This window comes from Corvus hawaiiensis, chromosome 24 (assembly GCF_020740725.1).
Source record: "Corvus hawaiiensis isolate bCorHaw1 chromosome 24, bCorHaw1.pri.cur, whole genome shotgun sequence".
NCBI lineage: Eukaryota > Metazoa > Chordata > Aves > Passeriformes > Corvidae > Corvus > Corvus hawaiiensis.
This window is the reverse complement of record NC_063236.1, coordinates 2,344,746-2,364,402: the sequence shown is the minus strand read 5'-3', so window position 1 is coordinate 2,364,402 and position 19,657 is coordinate 2,344,746. Positions and strand designations below refer to the sequence as shown.

General features: G+C 62.0%; 4 protein-coding genes across 6 annotated transcripts; 1 reads left to right on the top strand and 3 right to left on the bottom strand.

The window, feature by feature from the left end:
* Window positions 1-801: 801 nt before the first annotated feature.
* EIF4B (eukaryotic translation initiation factor 4B) lies at window positions 802-11,354 on the bottom strand. Of its 2 annotated transcripts, none has more exons than XM_048328118.1 (15): window positions 11,257-11,354; window positions 8,211-8,348; window positions 7,146-7,354; window positions 5,913-6,029; window positions 5,670-5,724; window positions 5,141-5,284; window positions 4,578-4,688; window positions 4,234-4,401; window positions 3,713-3,947; window positions 3,037-3,155; window positions 2,748-2,958; window positions 2,042-2,100; window positions 1,674-1,761; window positions 1,522-1,576; window positions 802-989 (listed from the first exon to the last, which is right to left on the bottom strand). In XM_048328118.1, the coding sequence occupies exons 1-15, from the start codon at window positions 11,267-11,269 to the stop codon at window positions 912-914; spliced, it is 1,800 nt and encodes a 599-aa protein (XP_048184075.1). In that variant the 5' UTR covers window positions 11,270-11,354; the 3' UTR covers window positions 802-911. The 2 variants fall into 2 exon arrangements, with proteins under 2 accessions (XP_048184075.1, XP_048184078.1); XM_048328121.1 differs by having other exon boundaries at window positions 915-1,283.
* LOC125337894 (BCL-6 corepressor-like protein 1) lies at window positions 8,275-10,774 on the bottom strand. Of its 2 annotated transcripts, none has more exons than XM_048328123.1 (2): window positions 9,052-10,774; window positions 8,275-8,755 (listed from the first exon to the last, which is right to left on the bottom strand). In XM_048328123.1, the coding sequence occupies exons 1-2, from the start codon at window positions 9,783-9,785 to the stop codon at window positions 8,374-8,376; spliced, it is 1,116 nt and encodes a 371-aa protein (XP_048184080.1). In that variant the 5' UTR covers window positions 9,786-10,774; the 3' UTR covers window positions 8,275-8,373. The 2 variants fall into 2 exon arrangements, with proteins under 2 accessions (XP_048184080.1, XP_048184079.1); XM_048328122.1 differs by having other exon boundaries at window positions 8,275-9,082; window positions 9,320-10,773.
* LOC125338021 (extensin-like) lies at window positions 11,268-12,643 on the top strand. The gene is made up of 2 exons (XM_048328333.1): window positions 11,268-12,382; window positions 12,535-12,643. Exons 1-2 carry the CDS (start codon window positions 11,268-11,270, stop codon window positions 12,641-12,643), a joined length of 1,224 nt encoding a protein of 407 aa, XP_048184290.1.
* On the bottom strand, window positions 12,556-19,457 carry KRT18 (keratin 18). The gene is given in 8 exon segments (XM_048327805.1): window positions 12,556-12,754; window positions 13,834-14,057; window positions 14,614-14,739; window positions 15,441-15,605; window positions 15,674-15,830; window positions 17,404-17,486; window positions 18,362-18,679; window positions 18,681-19,457. Coding segments are annotated over 8 exon segments (1,827 nt in total). The 5' UTR covers window positions 19,329-19,457; the 3' UTR covers window positions 12,556-12,648.
* Between the last annotated feature and the right edge of the window lie 200 nt (window positions 19,458-19,657).

Genomic DNA, 19,657 nt, shown 5'->3' with positions numbered 1-19,657 from the left:
AGAAGAAGGATGAGGAAGAGGAAGCAGAAGGAAAAGGACAGAGGAGGAAGGATGGAATGAGGAAAGAAAAGGAAGCAAGAAGGAAGGAAGAAGGAAGTCCAGAGAGAGGAAGGCCGATGATGGGACAGGAAATTCCGCCCAGGGGGCTTTGGGAACTGCCCCGTTCCCCTTTGGGGGGGGGGAGGAGGGCAGAAGGATTTGGGGCCTTACTGGATCTTTTCAAGCTCATTTTATTGGAGAAAACGAAACAGCCCCAAACCCCCCCCCCCCCCCCCCCCCCCCCCAGGGAGCCCAAAATTCCTCCAAGACCTCCCAAAACCTCTGGGAAGGTTCTTTATACATATTTGTACAGCCCACCCCGAATCCCAAAATCTTGGAATATCTTTAGGTTCCAGGGTGGAAATCCAGGTTTTCCCATGTGAAGGGTGGGGTTTGCATCCCAAATATTGTGGGGGGGAACTGGGGGGACACCTGTGAGCAGGAGGATGATGAAGGTGTCCAGGGGGAAATCGACATTCCAGAGGGGAGGAAAATGGGGGGCAGAGGGGGATCCCAGACCCTGGAGGATTTGGGGGGAGTGGATGCCTCCTCATCCCTGCTTTGGAGGGGATCCAGTGAGGAGGGGGGTGGGAGGAAGGCCAGCTCTTCCTCACCCCTTATTCCATGGAAAACATGGGGGGGGCTGCTTTCCTTTGAGAAAACTCTTGGAGTTACCCCTCCCGCCCCCCATGCTGATTTTGGGGTGGTTCCCCTGTGTTCAGGGTGGGGTTTTCAGGATTTAAGAAGCTGTAGCTGCGGGAATTGATGAGTTTTAGGTTTTATTTCTGTCTCGCCTGGATCAAGGTTGGGATTTTTGGAATCTCCAGAGGTTCCCATGGCGGCTGAGGAGGAGGAGGAGGGGGAGGAAGCTTTTACTCAGCTCCTTCTTCATCATCACCTTCATCCTCCCCATCCATGGAGAGCGCGGCGTATTTGCTGGCGTGGCTGAACTGCAGGGAAAACCAGGAAAAACGCCCAAAAATGGGATTTGAGGGGGATAAAGATCCCCAGGGGCTCACACATCCCAAAACCAGGTGGTCACAGTCCCCCAAAAGGGGTCAGAGACATCTGGAGTGGTTGGGGTGGTTGAGCTGGGAGAGCCAGGGGGGTCATGATTGAAAAAAATTCCCCAAGCCCCCCAAAAAACAAGATGTGAAGGGATGAACATCCCCAGGGGGTCATGCACCCCAAAAAGGGGGGTCACAGCCCTCCCCAAAAGGGGTCTCAGACTGCTCGTGGCTGAACTGTGGGGTGGGCAGGGGGAAGGGAGCAGTTAAGCAGGAAATCCTCAAAATACCCAAAAAAACGGGATTTGAAGGGTTAAAGTGCCCTGGGGGTTCACTCCTCCCAAAGAGGGGTGCCAGCCCCCTGTGCTGAACTGAGGGCATGGGGGGTCAGTTATGGTGAAAATCCCCCGAAATCCCCCAAGGCCGGGACTGGAGGGGGTCCCTCCCCCCGATCTGGGTGCCCCGGGATCCTTACGGAGGGGGGGGTCTCCTCCAGTTTCTTTGGCTCGTGCTCCTTCCGGGGGTCCCTCCTGCGGGGTGGAGGTCACAGGTCAATTCCCAGGGAAATTCCCGGTTCCCCGGGGGGTTTTCCGGTTCCTGAGGGGGGTCTCTGGGGGGGGGTCTCACCTCTCGGGGTCCCCCATTCCCGGGGGGCCACGGCTGCAGCTCCGGCCCTTGGAGCTGCTCTCCCGACCCCCCTCCGGCTTCGGTTCCTCTGTTGGGAAAGGGCAGGGGGTCACAGAGAGCCCCCAAAACCCCCTGAGCCCCCCAGCGAGGCCTTGACATCCCTGGAAGCCCCCCAATCCCCCCAGACCCCCTTTAATCCCCCCCAAATCCCACCATCCCCCCAGATCCCCTGATACCAACCCCCCCGAGCCCCCCCCAAACTCCCTGAGCTCTCCCAAACACCCTCCGAGCCCCCCAAAGTGCTCCCAAGACCCCCCTGAATCCCCAAAACCTTCCCTGAGCCCTCCCAATCCCCCTCCCATTCTCACCTCTCCTCTGGGGGGTCCTCCCATCATCTCCAGGTTGGGAGGAGCCAGGGGGGCCCCCACTGGGAAGAGAGAAAAGTGGGGAGGGGCATCAGGAGGGTCCTAGGAACGGCCCCATTCCCAGGAATGGTGGGATAGGGCACAGGGAATTCCTGGGAATATCAGGATGGGACACTGGAATATCCCTGGGCCTGGGAATGTCAGGATGGGGCACAGGAACATCCCTGAGCCCCAGGAAAGTTGGGATTGGGCACAAGAACTCTGGGATGGAGCACAGGAACATACGTGGGAACGGTGGGGGGGGCACAGGAAGGTTGGCATGGGCAGAAGAGCCTCCATGGGCTGCAGGAGTGTTGGGATGTGCCAGAGAACACCAGGATGGGGCACAGGAATACCGGGATGCGCCACAGGAACATCCCTGGGCTGCAGGAGTGTTGGGATGTGCCAGTGACTCCATGGAATGGGCCACAAGAACACTGGGACGTGCTGCAGGAATACTGGGACAGGGCACAGGAACATCCCTGGGATACAGGAATGTTGGGATGGGCCTTAGAAAGGTCGGTGTGGGTGGCAGAAATGTTGGGATGTGCTAAAGGATCATCCCTGGAATGTCAGGAAGAGCCAGTGGCTCTACCAGGGCAAGCCAGGTACCCATGGAATGCTTTGGGCTGGAAAAGCCCCCCAGGCTGCTCCTTCCTGGAACACCCACCTGGTTGGGGAGGGCTGCTCCGAGTCGGAGCTCTGGGAATTGCCGGGGGGGTTCTGGCTGCTCCGCTTCATCCAGGCGTTCTCCTTGGGAGGCGGCGCCGGCATCACCTTTGGCTTCTCCTCCCGGGATTTGGGGGGGGGTGAGGGCGGCTCCTCCTCTTTTCCTAGGGGCTCATTTTCCAGGGATTTCTCGCTCTCCCTCCTCCGCGTGGCTGGGGGACACGGATCCGTGTGGGAGCTGCCGGACACCCCGGGCTGGGATGTTCCGGCCGCCCCAGACCCTGACTCACTCCGGCCGGTGGGGCCCGAGCCCGCTGACGTTCCCGGGGGTCCCGCGGGGCCGCTCTGCGAGGATTCGCTGCCTGTCCGGGATCGCTCCTGGTTCTCCTCGCTCCGCCAGCTCGGATGCCTGGGATAGGGTGCAAATAGGATCAGGGGCTGGGAAAGGGCTGCCCCATCCCACCTTTCCCCCAGGGTGAGCACCACCCCAGCCCACTTTTCCCAATGGAACAGCCGCTGCTGATCACACCGTTCCCAAGGGGTTGTTCCCTCCCAATTCCACCTTTCACACGGTTTGAGCTCCCTCCCCATCCGAGCCACTCCCAAGGCACCATGCCCACCCATCCCACTTTTCCATGGAGACCATTCCCTGTCCCTCCCATATCTCTGTGGGGATCAGCCCCAAATTTCCTAATTCCCATGCCATCCCACCTCTCCACGGGGATCAATCCCTGCCCATCCCCACCTTCGCCATGGGATCATTCCCAGCCCATACCCCCTTTCCCAAGAGACCATTCCCTATCCCTCTCACCTTTTGGGTGGCATCATTCTCTGCCCACCCCACCACTACCAAGCAAACATTCCTTACCCATCCCATCTTTCCCAAGAGACCATTCCTAGCCCTTCCCACCTTTCCCAAGGGATCACCCCCATCCCACTCCCTCTTTCCCAAAGCACCATTCCCACCTTTCCCGGGGCCGTCTGTCAATCCTCTTGTCATCCTCCAGCTGCCGCTGGAGCTTTTCCTGCTCCTTCTGGAGACGCTCCTCCACCTCCCGCTCCCGAGCTGCCGTATCCACGGGCTTGGCCCCCCCGAAGATGGAAGCGGCCCGGCTGGATTGGGCAGCAGGAGCTCCGGAAGTTTCCTCTTCCTTGGGAGCGCTCCGGGGCTTCAGGTTGAGCTTCGGTCTCTGGGTGGGACCTGGAAAGGAGCCAGGAGATCCCAGTGGGCACTGATCCCACCTGGAATGGTGCTGGGAGCGACAGGATAATCCCTGTCCCATGCCACCATTCCCAAGGGATCATCCCCTTCCCCAGCCCACCTTTCCCGAGGGACCATTCCCTGTCCTTCCACCTTTCCATGGGGATCATTCCCATCCCATCCCGCCTTTCTCAAGAGACCCTTCCGACCCCATCCCACCTTTCCCAAGAAGTCATTCCCATTCCATCCAACCCTTCCCAAAGGAACAGCTCCGGTCCCACCCCACCTCTGTCCTCGCGGCGGAAATCATCCCGGCCGTAATCGTCCCGGGAATTCCACCGATCCATCCGGTCATCCCGCCGGTCATAGCGATCCTCGTAGCCACGGTAGTCGTCGTCCCGGCGGTAGCCGCTTCCAAAGGCTCTCCGGCCACTGCCTATTCGGGAATCATAGCCTGGGGAAGGAGATGGATCCGGCTGAGAGTGACCGGGCCTAATGCAGCCCAGATTCCCAGTGACAAGAGGGTGGGAATTTGGGGGATTCCCAGTTACTCGCTGGCCATGGGGGAGGGGGGTGGGGGGGTCCTTGCTCCCACTCGCTCTGCCCCTGAAATCCCCTGGGAATTCCCACCTCGGTCGTAATCCCTGCTGCGGTCATCATAGCGATCCCGGCTCCCAAAGCCGCGATCCATGTCCCGCCGTGGCCCGTCCCGATACCGGTCGTCATAGCGATCACGATATCCTGGAAGTGGAATGAGGTTTTATTGGGATAGGCACAGATTCCACAAAGAAGGAGGAAAATCCTGGTGCTGCTCCAGGTGGGAGAGGGGGAGGCCCCATTTATCCCTACAAACTGGGAATGAAGAGTTTTGGGAATGAATGAGCTAAGGGTAGGAATGAGTTCTGAGAACGAATGAGCTCCAAGTGGGGAATGAACAAGCTCAGGGTGGGAATAAGTTCTGGGAATGAACGAGGACCAGATGGGAACGAACAAGCTCAGGGTGGGAATGAACTCCTGGAATGAACAAGGACCAGATGGGAATGAACGAGCTCAGGGTGGGAATGAGCTCAGGTAGCCCCTCGTCCCAGACAGAGCAGTATCAGGTGCCCCCGGATCTCGGGACAACGCTGGTTCCCAGGGGCACCGGGGAGGGAGGGAGCACCTGGAATGCTGGGCCCATTCCCTTCACTCACTGTCCCCAAATCCATCGTCACTCCGGCGCGGGGGGAAGTCATCGAAGGCGTCGGGAGCGGCCGGACGCGCGCGCCAGTCGCTCTCGAACCGCTCCGAGTCCCGGAAGCGATCCCGGTCTCTGCCGAAGCAGCGATCATCCCGGTCTGCTGGGAGCCAGGGACACGGGCAGGGACAGGGAGAGGGAAAGGAAAAGAAAATTCAAAGGAAAGGAAGGAAACAGAGAAGGAAAGGGAAAAGGAAAAGCAAAGGGAAAGGGAGAGGGGAAAGGAAAGGCACAGGGAAAAGGAAGGGAAAAGAAAGAGAGGGAAAGAGATGAAAAGAGAAAAGGAAAGGGAAAGAGACAAAGAAAGGGGAAGGGGAGAGGAAGGGGAGAAGGAAAAGGGATAAAAGGAGAAAAGGGATAAAAGGAGAAAAGGGATAAAAAGGGAAAATGGATAAAAGGGAAAAGAGCAGGGTCAGTGCTGGGCCCTCGGCCACTCTCCCTGAATCCCTACCCTGCCAAATCCGTGCCCGCAGCTGCACACCCACCTTTATCCTGAGCTTGATCCGCCACATCCACTCGTATCCTTCTGTTTCCTAAAGACTGGGAACAACAACGGGAAGTGAGTGCTGGGCTGGGAATTCCCTCCCCACATCCCACCTGACCCTCCCCTCTTCCAGCTGGAAGCCATTTGCCCTTTTCCCATCACTCCAGCGTCCAAGTCCTTCTCCAGGTCCTTGGAGCCCCTTTAGGCCCTGGGATGTGCTCCTGGAAGCTGGGATTGGACTCACCTCTTCGTTGAGGCTCAGGGCCTGGAACAGGGAATCGATATCCTCGAATTCCGCATATCCGAAACCTTTCAACCTCTCGGGATTGGTGGGTTCCCGTGGGAGCCGCACGGCGCTGATCTGGGAAGGGAGGGAAGGCAGGGAAGCTCCCATTGGGATCTTGGCTTCCAAAGGGGAATGCGGAAGGGTGGTGGGATCTGGGATGGAGCAACTCATGGATATCCAGGGCTTGAGAGGATCAGGGATGAGGAAGGAAGAGGGGGGTCCCACCCCAGACACAGCAATCTTTGGATTCAGGGACTGGGAAGAGAATTCCAGCTCCGGCAGCTGCACTGGGAATGATGGGAAGGGCTGGGCGTGCTCTGCAGGCTCCAACCCAGGCTCAGGGAAGCAGGAGCCATCTCGGAGCTCATCCCAGTGGAAAACCAGCCCTGAATGTGACCAGCACGAGTCCCACATGGACACAGGGTAGCCCACAACCTCCTTTCCCTGGATTTCGGCTCCCAAAGTGTGGGAGCTCCTGGCTCATTCCTGATCGGAGCCCTGGAAATTATCAGGAGCCACCAACATTCTTAAATGACATCCCAGGGAGTCATGGGGTCCCCAGAGTATCCCTTGGATTTTCCTGGGATGGATTTCCTGATGGGAAACCCCTTTGAAAGGATCTAGCTTGGACCAAAGGAGAATCCATGATGCATCCACGGAATCATACTTAAAGGATGGAAAATGCCAAGGAAGAGGGAAAAGGAATGAGGAAGGCCAAGGTCAGGTGCAGAGCTGGAGAAGCAAGAGTAGGACTGGTTCAAATGGGGATAAACTTGGTTTTCCCCAATTTGACTGATTTCCCTGTGGTTTTCAACACCTTTATGTGATCCATGTGGTAAGTGACTCGATTTTCGTGGTGCCTGGCGCCTAACCTGGGTCAAACCGCCACATCCATGAGCTTCCTGATCCTGGTTTTTTCCCATCTGGAAGCGAGCCGCTGCCCTGCCACCCCCCAGTCTAACCTCCACCTGATTCCACAGGGAAACCCGCCCTTGGAGGGTCCTTGATCCCACTGGAGCAGCAGGAATGGCTGATCCATGGCTGGGCAACCAAGGGACTCTTTCAGGATCAACCTACAGACACCCACATCCCAGGAGAACGCCCCATGGCAACGGATATGGGCACCCCACAGAGAGAGGGAGCTGCATCCTGGGTTCCCGCAGCATTCCTGCCCTCTGGAATGTCACTCACATTGAGCCCTCGGAAGAAATCCTTGATGGACTCTTCCGTGACATCGTAGGGCAGGTTTCCCAGGAATGCCGTGTACGGGGGGGATTTGGGAAGGCGGCTTCTGTCAATGTTGGGCTCGCGGGCGGCGCGCGGGGCCGTGGGAAGGATGGAGCGGTCGATCGGAGGCGCCCGGTAAACGTCGTCGTCATTGCTGTGCCACGTGGTGGAGACTGCGGAGAAATCCGGGATGTTGGCACAGAGCCCCTGGACAGAGCCAACGGGGCCGTCCAGAGCTGGAGCCAGCAAATCATCCCAAAACCGCCCAGACGAAGGCAGCCAAAAGCAACCAGAGGCAACCGGAGGGAACTGGAGTCAAGCAGAGCAATGACAACTGCCGGCAGCATTGGAAAATCCACGGAAAAGGTGCCCTGAAGGCATCCAGAGCTGCTGAGGCAGGGATAGGCAATCCCATGGGACGGCTTTCCAGGATTCATTCCCGCTTGGATTCCAGCCTGGCTCAGTGGGAAGCTCTGGTGAACCCGCTCCCCAAACCCTCATTACCCCATTCCTGCTCCCCCACCTCGCCGGTCATCGAGTTTCATCCCTAAGGAGAACTCGCATGGCTCTCCCAGCTTCCTTATTCCCCAAAAAAAGAATAACCAGTGGATTTTTCCAGTTGTGGGTGCCACTGGCAGCTAGGAATGCCAATCCTGGAGCTGGGAATGCCAATCTGGAAGGCAGGAATTATGTTCCAGGAGCTGGGAATGCTGACCCAGAGCCAGGAATGACAGTCTGGGAGCTGGGAATGCCTTCCATGATCCAGGAATGCCCCTCTGGGGGATGGGAATGTTGATCCTGAAGCAGGAATGCCAGCCTGGGAGCTGGGAATGCCAATCTCAGAGCTCAGAATGGTGCCCAGGGATTGAGAATGCTGTTCCAGCTCTGGGAATGCTGCTCCAAGGACTGGGAATACCAATCCCAGAGCTGGAAATGGTGCTCTGGGGGCTGGAAATGCTAATTTCAGAGCTGGGAATGCTGTCCCAACTCCAGGGATGCCATTCCAGGGGCCGGGAACGCTGTGCTCACCTTCCAGGTCATCGGTCTCATCGGCCCAGCTCACGGGTTTGGGGATGTAGGTGGGGCCCCCCCCGCCCCCCCCGTCCTCCGCAAGGAAATCCGTGAGCGTCAGCGTCTTCCCCTTCTTTGGCTTCTTCTTCGCTGCCGCTGCCGGAGCAAGCGGAGACACGGATCAGAGTGGGACAGGAGCAGGGATGGAGCAGGGATGGGAGAGAATTAGACAGGGAATGGACAGGGATGAGAGAGGGAATGGGTAGGAATGAGAGGAAATGAGAGTGGCAATGGGCAGGAAAGAGAGGGAATAAGAGGGAATGAGAATGGGATCAGAGTGGGAATGGTGGGAGTGGGAGCGGGGATGGGCAGGAATGAGAGCTGGGGCAGGTGAGAATGAGAGCAGGAATGGGTGGGAAAAGAGTGGGAATAGGTGGGCTGAGAGCAGGGACAGGAGCAGGGTGGGGGCACCGAGGGGACTGGGGACATCGGGGTGGGACACAGGACACTGGAATGGGACTGGGGACACCAGGATGGGACATGGGGCACGGGGATGGGACATGGGACACTGGGATGGAACACGAGGAACTGACATGGAACATGAGGCACCAGGACATGGGACACGGGACACTGGGATGGGACTGGGGACACCAGGATGGGACATGAGGAGCTGGGATGGGACACTGAGATGGAACAAGAACCACCAGGAGCCGACACTGGGAGTGGACACGAGGAGCTGAGAGGGGACATGAGGTATCGGGATTGGGAACAAGGCACCGGGACATGGGACACTGGGAAGGGACAGGAGGTGCTGTGATGGGACATTAGAATGGGACACGGGATGCCAAGAGGGGACAGGAGGCACCAGGATGGGGCACAAGGGGACAGGATGGGACACAAGATGGAACACAGAGTACTGAGATGGGACAGAAGGCACTGGGAGGGTACAAAGGATGGGACACGACACTGAGAGAGGACACGAGGTGCTGGGATGGGCCATGAGGGCATCAGGGTGGGACAGGAGCCACCAGGATGGGACAGAAGGAACCAGGAAGGGGCATGGGGCACCAGGACAGGACATGAGGAACTGGGATGGGACAGGAGGTGGGACAGGAAGAGCCACGAGGGGACAGGAGATGACAGGATGGGACACAAGATGGGACATGGGGCACTGGGATGGGACAGGAGCCACTGGGACAGGACACTGGGATGGGATATGAGGAGCTGGACATGAGGAACTGGGATAGGGACAGGAGACACTGGGCTGGGAGAGGCCACGGGGCTCCAGGCTGGGACATGAGACACCAGGATGGGACAGGAGCCACTGGGAAGGGACACACGAGGGGACAGGAGCCACCGAGCCACCCCCCAGCCCCCTTTATTCCCTATTACCACCGGGAAAACCATCCCCATCCCACACCTGTGGGGACATCCCCAGGCACATACTGTGACCCTCCTGGAAAGTCGGGATATTTCCTGGAAGGCGGGTTTTGATCCACAGTTCCCCCAGTCTTCCCTCCTTCCGGGAGGAACTGCTGCCCTCATGCGGCTCTGCCGCTGGATCTGGGATCTTTCCCGGCAAAACCACCGCATTTTCCAGGAAAAATCCCTCCAAGTGGAGCTGGGGGGGGTCTTGGAGCCCCCAAGGGATGGTGGATTCTCCACCCCCACCCCCCGCAGGTTTTGAAGGGATCAATTGTGCTCCCACGGGAAGGAAAACTGGTGGGATTTAAGGACATGACGGAGAAAGGCTTGGAAAAACATTTCCTTCTCTTTTTTAAGGAGAAATCATGAATTTTTGGATGGCCAGAGCTTCCCGTCATATATCTCTGACCAGAAAGTGGAATAATTAATTAATTAATCAACTGAAGAGCTTCAATGAGGATAAAAAGGATGGAGGTGGGATGCTGGGATTGCTCACAGAATGGCCTGGAAATGAGTTATTCCATGGAAATCCAGCACCACTGGTGCTTTCCCGTGGGAGCTGGGGGGGTGTGGTGACGTGTGAGACCCCTGGGATGGCTCCAGCCTTCCCCAATCCCTCCCCACCATGGATTTCAGGGAAGAGCGGAGCCGTTCCGGGAGTCCCACGGGAATCCCAGCCTGGGATCCGGGAGCCCCAAGACCCTCAGAGCTGTCCCGGGGTGACCCGACCTCCCCCAGGAAACCAGCCTGGGACACCCCTGGGAACGCGGGAAGCACTGGAGGCCCAGGGAAAGCTGGGACAGGAGTGGATCCAGGTGGGAAACACCGAGCCTTGGGGGGGAGGGGGTGGGGGGCACCCTCCAGCCCCCTCGTGCTCAACCCGGTACCGGGACTCCCCCTCCTGCTCCAAGGAGAGCCGAGGATCCCGGGAGATGCTGTGGGATCGGGAACTGGGGGAAGGCTGGCGTGTCCCACCACCCCGGAGGAGCTGGAGGGGATGATATCCTGCCCCGCCTCCCCCGTTACTGTCCCCAAGGAGCCTCAAGGGCACCGCGGGCCCGGGAAGGGGGTCCCGGTGCAGCCCCTGCGGGGAGATGTGTGTGTGTGTGTGTGTGTGGGGGGAGGGCTGATCCCACCTCCCCCCCAAACCCCCGGTACCGGGGCCCCTCCGACCCCCCCCGTTCGCGGCCACGTGGGCGCGCTGCCCCCTCCCCCCCCCCCCGCGCCGAGCCGCGCCCGGCGCGCGCACGTCAATCACCGGCTGGGCGCACGCACGTCAATCACCAGCCGGGCGCGCGCGCCCCCGCCAATGGGAGGGGGGGGGTGTTGGGGGGGCACCGGCGCGCGCACGTCAATCACGGGCCTCGCGCGCACCCCCGCCAATGGGAAGCCGCGGAAGGGGGGGGGGGGGGGGGGGAAGTGCGCGCGCCCGCCCTGAGGGGACGCGGCGGCGGAGGAGGGGGGGGGGACGGCTTTCCCGCCGCTCCCCCCGGTTTTCCCGCCACCGCCTCCCCCCCCAGCCCCATCCCCGGGAGCGGCAGTGCCCGGAGCAGCCCCGGGGCCGCCATCAGTGCCGCCATCATTGCCCGCAGAGCTCCGCGCGGGCCCGCGGGGCCCGGGCCCGCGGCGCAGCGCTCACCTGGGGCCGCCATGTTGGGACGAGGCAGAGAAGGCAAAGGACCCGGATGGCGGCGTCACGTGACCACGAGCGTCGCGCCCCGTCAGGGGGCGGGACCAAGCGCGGGGCGGGGCCTGGGCGGGGGCGGGGCCTGGGCCCGGGTGGGTTCGGGGCTGTTGGCGCCGCCCGCGCCGAGCTCGGGGGGAGGGCAGTGGGGGAGGGACCTTCGGGACCGCGACGGGAACCCCGCGACGGGAACCCCCCCACCGGCACCCCCCACCGACACCGCCCACCGGCACCCCCCCACCGGCACCCCACACCGGCACCCCGCCACCGGCACCGCCCACCGACACCCCCCACCGACACCCCCCACCGGCACCCCCCCACCGACACCGCCCACCGGCACCGCCCACCGGCACCCCCCACCGGCACCCCCCCACCGGCACCGCCCACCGACACCCCCCACCGGCACCCCCCACCGACACCCCCCGGCAGTGACACCTCCGGCACCCAAGGCACCACGGACCCCCGAGCCCCGACACCCCCGGGATGTCCGGAGCTCCCGGGCAGCGACACCTCCGGGCAGTGACACCCCGGACACTGAGACGCCCCAACACCGTCACTCCCCGAACCCCACGACGCTGGGATCCCTGGGCACTGACACCCCCCGGGATTCCCGATCACTGGGACCCCCGACACCAGGAGCCCCGGACACGGCCCCGCCATACACCGACACCCCCGGGCACCACCGACACCCCTGGCAGCCCCCCGAGACCCCGATTCCGGCACCGCCGGGCACGCGACCCTCTGGGCACCAGCACCCCCGTCTACTGACACCCAGGGACCCCCGGGCACCGACCCCCGAGGAACACCGGGCACCGGGACCCCCGGGCACGAGGATCCCCGCGACCTCCAAGCACCGCACCGGGACCCCCGGGTACCGCAGTGGGACCCGCGCTCCCGAGACCCCCGTGTCCTCCCGGGAGCGGCTCAGGAAGCGTCCGGGGGGACGGTGCCCGGAGCTCGAGGCTGAGCTCGGGGCTAACCCCGGGGCCGGCCCGGGGGCCTCCCACCTGGTTCTGGGGGGGTCCATGCCCCCAGGGACCCCGACATGGGCGGAGGGCGAAAGGGGTGTCCCGGGGGGGGCGTGGGTGACCGGGGGTCGGTGTCGGGGACAGGGATGGCGACAAGGAGGGAGGACAGGAATCCATCCCTCCCCTAACATCCCCCTACACCCCGTGTCTCAGTTTGCCCCCGGTCTCACCTCCGTGTCCTCACCCCCCGTTTCCCCCCTTGAAGGACACACCAGCACATCCCATCTCCCGTTCGTGGGGAATCAGCACTTTATTTGGATCTGGAGGGGCTCGGGGGGCCCCCCCGGGTTTCGGAGGCCGGGTATGCCCCATGACCCCCTCAGTATGTGCGGACCTTCACCTCCCTGGTCTCGGTGACCACACGCTGGGTGGTCCCTGTCCCCGCCGTGGTGGCCGTGGTCTCCTTGTCCAGGGCATCCCTCAGGCTGCGGGGAGGTTGGGTTAGGGGTGGGGTCACCCAGGGGGTCCCCGCCCCATGCTGGTAGTGTTCCCCCCTTAGTGTCACCCAAGAGGTGATGGAGATGGAATGCCCGGGGGGATGGGCTGGGGTGTCCCAACACCCTGGAGGTTGTCCCCTCTGGGTGTCACCGCTGTCCCCCTGGCTGTTCCCAAAATATTGTAACTGGTGGGACCTGGACACTTGGACACCTGGGGTTCATCCCCTCTGATGTCACCATTGTCCCCATCCCCAGACCATCCTGAAGGACACAGCTGGGACATCTGAGCTCCCGGGATCACACACCCCCCCCCCCCCCCCCCCCCCGTATGTCACTGCTGTCCCCTGGCTGTCCCCAAAACTTTGGACACCTCATCACAGGGGGCTCAAACCCCCCCGGGTGCCCCCACCCCGTGCCAGGGACGGCACCTGGACACTCCATTCCTGGGATTATCCCTTCCCGTCCCCTTCCCAGCCCACATCCCCCTTTCTCCGTCTCCATCTCCCCCTCACCTCAACTTCCACCTCACCTGAACCCCCTGTACCTGAATTCCCCCCACACCTGAACTTCCCCCTCTGAATTCTCCCCCTCTGGCCCCGTACCTGAACTCACCCCCCAAACTTCCTCACCTGAACTCTCTCCACTCACCTTCCCCCCAACCTGAACTCCCCCCTCACCTGAACCCCTCTACCTGAACACCCCCCCACATTCTCCCCTGTACCTGAACTCCCCCCGATTTGAACTTCCACCCCTTGTACCTGACTTCTTCCCCCCTCACCTGAACCCCCCATATCTGAACTACACCCCCAAATCCCTCCTCCCCTGAATTTCTAAACCCCATCCTTGAATTCCTTCCCTCTCCACCAAACTCCCCCCTGAACCCTCCCCTACCTGAACTCCCCCCTTATCTGAACCCCCCAAACTCCTCCCCGACCTGAACTCCCCCCCAAACTTCCTCACTCACTTGAACTTCCCCCTCTCACCTGAACGTGGGCCCCTTCCTGAATTCCCTTCCCCCTCACCTGAGCCCCCTGCACCTGATCCCCTCCCCCGTCCCTTCTGCTCACCTGAAGCCATCGCCCCCCTCCAGCAGCTGCCGGTATGTCGCGATCTCGGCCTCGAGCCGGTCCTTGAGGCCGAGCAGCTCCCGGTGCTGCTCGTTCTGCCGCTGCAGCTGCGCCCGCAGGTCCCGCAGCTCCGCCTCGGCCGCGCTCACCTGGAGCTGCACCTGCGCCAGGCGAGCCCCGGCCCGGGCCTCGGCCTCGGCCAGCGCCGCCTCCAGACCCACGTTCTGGGCAGGATTGGGAGGATTAGGGGGGTTTGGGGGAGTCAGCACCCCGAAAGTTGGAGTTGAGGGTGTTCATCCCAAGCTTCAGCCTTGGCCAGCGCCACCTTGAAACCCGCGTTCTGGAGGGATCAGGGGTGTGTGTGGGGGGGGATTTAGGGGGTTTTGGGGGGGTTCACTTCGGTCCGAGCTTTAGCCTCGACCATGGCAGCCTCTAAATCCATGTCCTGGGATGTTTGGGGGGAAGTAGGGGGTTTTGGGGGAGTCAGTACCCCATAAATGGGGGGTTTGGAGGATCCGCACCATGAAAATGGGGGGGCCACATCGGGCTCAGCCAGTGCTGCCCCCAGACCTGCATTCTGGACCGAATTAGGGGTTTTGTTCATCCCAAAAACTGGGGTGTCACCCTGAGCTTTGGTCAATGCAGCCCCCAAACCTGTGTTTTGGGGGGATCGGGGGGGATTAGGGAGTTTTGGGGGGGAAGTTGGGGGTGTGGGGCTGTGGACTGAGGGATTTGGGGGGGGTTGGGGTTTTTTGGGGAGTAGTGGGGTTTTTGGGGTACCTGGTTGCGCAGGGCCTCGAGGTCGATCTCGAGCGTCTGCAGTGAGCGACGCAGGGCCCCGACAGTGCCTCGTGCCGTGTCCAGGTCCTTTGTGCTCTGCGTCACCTCCAGGGTGGTCTCCGTGATCTGGGAGGGAAAGGAGGGGTCTGGGGGGGCCTGGGGACACCCTTGGGGTCTGGGGGCAGTGGTCTCAGTCCCACCCACCACAGACACCCCAAGTCCTGGACGGGGTGTGGGGGGTGAGACCATCCCAAGAGGAGCCAAACTCAGGCATGGGGGTACCACATCGTGGGGGTCCCCCAGGAGGGCTCCAAACTTGGACCCCCTTGGAGAAGGTCCCAGTGTGGGGTTGAGGTCCTGGATGGGACAGAGGCCACCCCAAAAGTGTCCCCAAGGTTGGACCAGGAGCCTCCTGGAGCAGTTCACCCCAGGAGTCCCCCCGAAAACGTCCCCAGTCTCAGCCCGGGACACCCCTGGGTCCGGCCCCCCTCCCCCCCACTCCTTTGCGGGGCTCTTTTGGGACCTCCCAGGCCAGCCTGGGGACCCCTCCCAAAAGGGGTTTCCCCCTTGTTTGAGACCCCCCAGCTGATGCCCCACTGGGGACACCCCTATGGAGCACCACTGGGGATCCCCGGGTGTGGATTGGTGGGAGTTTGGGGGGGCCTTGGGGGATTTGGGGTTTTTGGGGTCCCCACCTCCCACCCCCCTCTGCTTCTCCAGGTCCTCCAGGGGTTTTAAGACCAGGGCATTGTCCTGCAACAGCAGCTCCCCCAAGACCATTTCGGTGGCTGTTTTTGGGCAGGATTTGGGTTTTTTGGGTTCCCCACCTGCTGCCCCCACTGCTTCTCCAGGTCCTCCAGGTTTTTCTGGGCCAGGGCGTCGTACTGAGCCCGCAGCTCCCCCAGGACCTTCCCTAAATCCTGCGACTGCGGTGCATCCACCTCCACCGTCAGCGCCGACTGTGAGACCTGTGCTCGCAGGTCCTGCACTTCCTGCGGGCAGGGAGGGTCAGTTTGGGGTCCCACGGCCCCCCTGAGCCCCCCAAGCCCCCCGGACCCACCTGGTTGTGGTCCTTGCGCAGCAGGATCAGCTCCTCGTTCAGGGCCTCGATGTCCCCCTCAAGCTGCAGCCGCGTCATGTTGGTGTCGTCCAGGACCTTGCGCAGCCCCGCGATGTCGCCATCCACCGACAGCCGGATGGCCAGCTCCGCCTCGAACCTGGGAACCCGCAGGAGCGGGGCCAGGGCCCCGATGGGACACGGGGCGGGGCCAGCCTTACGCCTGTTCACAGCTTTCCCCTTGTCCCCGACGTGTCCCTCTCTCCCCGCATTGTCAGCCCCGTTTCTATCCCAGCCCAGCACAGCCTTTCCCTCATCCTTGTTTAATCCGCGTCATCCTCAGCCCCATTTCCATCCGCAACACATCCTTCTCCCCATCCCTGTCCCATCATCCTCATCCTCATCTCCGTTTCCCATCCCCATCACATCCCTTTCCCCATTCCTGTCCATCCCCATCATTCTCATCCTCAGTCTCATTTCCATCCTCATTCTCATCTCCATCCCCATCCCTCATCCTCATTCCATTTCCCTCCCCCGTCCTCATCCTCATTCTCCTCCTCATCTCCATCTTCAATCCCATCCCATCTCCTTGTCCCACCCTCATCCTCATTTCCATCTCCAGCCCCACCTGACCTCATCCCATCACTGTCTCCATCCATGTTCTTGTCCCTGTCTCATCCCCTCTGCCACCTCCACTCATCTCATCTTTGTCCCTGTCCCCAATCCTCATTCCCATCCTTCTCTTTGTCCTCATTCCCATTTTCATCCCCCGTTCCCGTCCCTATTCCTCTCATCCTCTTCCTCATCCTCATCTCCAGTCCTGTCCCATCCCTGTCTCCATCCATGTTTCCATCCCTGTCCCATCCCAATTCCCACCTGCAGCTGTCCCCATCTCTGTCCTTTTTCCTGTCCCCATCCAGCTTCCCATCCCCATCTCACTCCTGTTTCCATCTTTGACCTTGTCCTCATCCTGATTTTCATTCTCAGCGCATCCTCCTGTCCCTTGTCCACATCCCCATCCCCATTCCCAGTCCTGTTTCCATCCTTGTCCTTGTGCATGATCCTGTTCCATCTCCAGCCCCATCCGCATCTCTGTCCCCACCCCATTCCCATCCCTGTGCCCACCTCCTTCCTACCCATCCCCATTCACAGCATCTCCATCCCATCCTCGTCCTCACCCCCATTCCCCGCCTGTTCTTCCCCTACTCCCACCCCATCCCCATCCCCATCCCCATCCCCATCCCCATCCCCATCCCCCTCCCCATCCATTTCCACCCTATTCCCATTCCCACTCCTGTTTCCATGCTTGTCTCCATCCCATCTCCCTCACCAAAGTTATCCCCCATTCCCATCCCCTCTCTGGTTCCCACTCCCATTTCCATCCTCGTCCTTGCCCTCATCCCCATCTCATCTCCAACCCTATCCTCATCCCCATTCCCACCCCCCATTCCACCTCATTCACGCCCCCATCTTCACCCTCATCCCCACCCCATCTTCATCCCCATTCCTACCCCATCCCACCCCTATTCCCATCTCCATTCCCACCCTGTTTCCAACTCCATTCCCACCCCCATCCCGATTCCCACTCAATGCCCATTCCCACCCCATCTCCACCCTCTTTTCCATCATATTCCCACCCCCATTTCCATCCCCATTCCCACTCCATCCTCATTCCCATGCCATCCCTGTTCCCACCCCCATTATTCCCATTATTCCCAGTATCCTGCCCTCACTTGACTCGGAAGTCGTCGGCTGCCAGCCGCGCGTTGTCGATCTGCAGCACCGTCCGTGCGTTCTCCACCGTGGTCTCCAGGATCTGGGATGGGGACACGAGGACGCACATGGATACAGGGGGACACATGGACATGGGGACATGGGGGACATGTAGGACACATGGACACACGGACATGGGGACATGGACATGGGTGGACACATGGACATTGGTGGACACATGGACATGGGGACATGGACATGGCAGCGCACGGATGGGGGACATGTGGAGGACACAGGGACACATGGACGTGAGAGGACATGGGCGGACACACAGACATGGAGACACACGGACACGGGTGGACACATGGGTATGGGGGAGGGACAGGTGAGGGGAACGCACGGACACGCGGAACGCGGGGACGCACACGGGGCCGCAGGGACACGTCACCGTCCCCGTGGCGAGAGGACTCCCCTCACCCCCCTTCGCCGCAGGGCCTCGCCCCGGAAAAGCGGCGATAACCCGAGGTGGGGGCGGGGCGGAGGGGCCTGGGTGCTGGGGAGGGGGGGGGAAGGGGTGCTGGTCACCTTGAGGAGGCTCCAGCAGGGACTTTGGGAGGGCTGGGGGGGTCTAATGTACCCAAAAATCGGCGTAAAAGTGGAGGGGGGGCTCCTCCGACACTGGCCCACCCCGGTGGCCTCGGTCACCTTCCTTCGCCCCATGCAAAACCAGCCCCGTGGGGAGGAAAACCCCCGCGGCCCCCCACCCACAGGGACTTATAGATCTCCCCCATACCCCCCCAGGGACTTACAGACCCCCACGGGGACATACGGACCCCCACGGGGACTTACAGACCCCCCCGGGGACATACGGACCCCCCCCGCGGACATACGGACCCCCCCCGCGTCCCCCCACAGATGCAAAGCTCACCCTTCCCCCCACCCAGTTAATGTTTAACCCCAGCCCCCCCGTGCCCCCACCTTGTCCCGCAGCTCCTCGATCAGCTCCCATTGGGGGCTCCAGTCGTGAGTGCTGGGCCCCTTTTGGGCCACAAACTCCCGGATTTGGGTCTCCAGGCGCCGGTTCTCCCGCTCCAGGCTCCGCACCTGCTCCAGGTACGCGGCCAGGCGGTCGTTGAGGTCCTGCATCGCCTCCTTCTCGTTGGCCACGGCCCCGGAGCTCCCCAGGAAGGCGCTGCCCCCCAGGCCGGCCCCATAACCGGCCCCATAACCGGCCCCAAAGGCCCCCCCGGCGCTGCTCAGGGTGCGGGTGACGGAGATGCGGGACCCCGCGCCCCCCCGCCCCCGCGTACACGCTCGCGGCGCTGCCCAGAGGGGCGAAGCGGCGGCCGGGGGCGATCCCAGGGGTCCCGAGGGTCCCGATCCCGCCGGAGCGGACGGAGCTGGAATAGACGGTGCGGCGGGAGAAGCTCATGGGGACGGAGACGCGACGGCGGGAGCCCGAGAGCTGCACGGACGGACGCACGGATGGAATTCCGGGCGGGAATTCTGGCCGGGATTTATAGCCGGGAGCGGCCCCACGGCACCTCCCCACGGCCCCGCTCCCGGGAAGGTGCGGCTGGAGCCGGCCCAGGGCTTTGTTCCTGCGGGGATCGGCCCCACAACTGGGAGTGGGGGGGACAGGGGAAGGGGATCGACCCCAGAACTTGGGGAGTGTGGTGTGAGGGAAAGGAATCAGCCCCAAAACACGTAGGAAGTGGGGCAGAGGTTTGGGGGTCTGACCCAGAATCGGGGAGTGCAGGGGCAGGGGGAAGGGAATCAAACCCCAAAACTTGTGGGGTGTGCGGGGGTGGGTGGAAAGGGGTCTGACCCAGAACTGTGGGGGTGGGAGACGAAGGGATGGGGGTCGGTCCCAGAACTGTAGGGTACGGGGGGGTGTTCGGGATGAGCCGCACACATTTTCGGGTCCCCATAGCCAGCCCCACATCACCCTACTGACCCCCCCCAGCTCACAGCGACCCCCACACCCCGGGGGCTGGTGGGCACCACCCTCCCCATTCCTGGGGGTCCCCCTGGGGGTGGGGGGGTGGCGAGGGGGGAGAGCTCGTCCTGTCCAACCGGCTCCAGGAATTCCGTCCGGCCTCCGCCCCCCCCCCCCCCCCCCCCCCGCCGATATGGGTAAGGGGCGCCCAGGCCACCCCCCAGCCCTCCCCCAACACAAGGGACATCCTGAGACCCCGCAGGACCCCTCGGATTCCCCCACGCGTGGGGCTCCCCCCCACCCCCCCGGGCCGGAGCATCACTGGGGGGAGGGGG

Bases quoted from the DNA above. Each gene is read 5' to 3' on its own strand.
- LOC125338021 (XM_048328333.1), top strand. From the start codon at position 11,268: ATGTTGGGACGAGGCAGAGAAGGCAAAGGACCCGGATGGCGGCGTCAC. The intron at 12,383-12,534 runs GTGGGTGACCGG...CCCCCCTTGAAG, and splicing joins AGGGGTGTCCCGGGGGGGGC to GACACACCAGCACATCCCAT.
- LOC125337894 (XM_048328122.1), bottom strand. From the start codon at position 9,785: ATGCGGTGGTTTTGCCGGGAAAGATCCCAGATCCAGCGGCAGAGCCGC. The intron at 9,083-9,319 runs CCTCGTGGCTCT...TCTTGTGTCCCA, and splicing joins CATCCTGTCATCTCCTGTCC to TCCTGTCCCCTTGTGCCCCA.
- EIF4B (XM_048328118.1), bottom strand. The intron at 6,030-7,145 runs GTGAGTGACATT...CTCCCTTCCCAG, and splicing joins ATTTCTTCCGAGGGCTCAAT to ATCAGCGCCGTGCGGCTCCC. The intron at 990-1,521 runs GTAAGGATCCCG...TTTTCCCTGCAG, and splicing joins TGGAGGAGACCCCCCCCTCC to TTCAGCCACGCCAGCAAATA.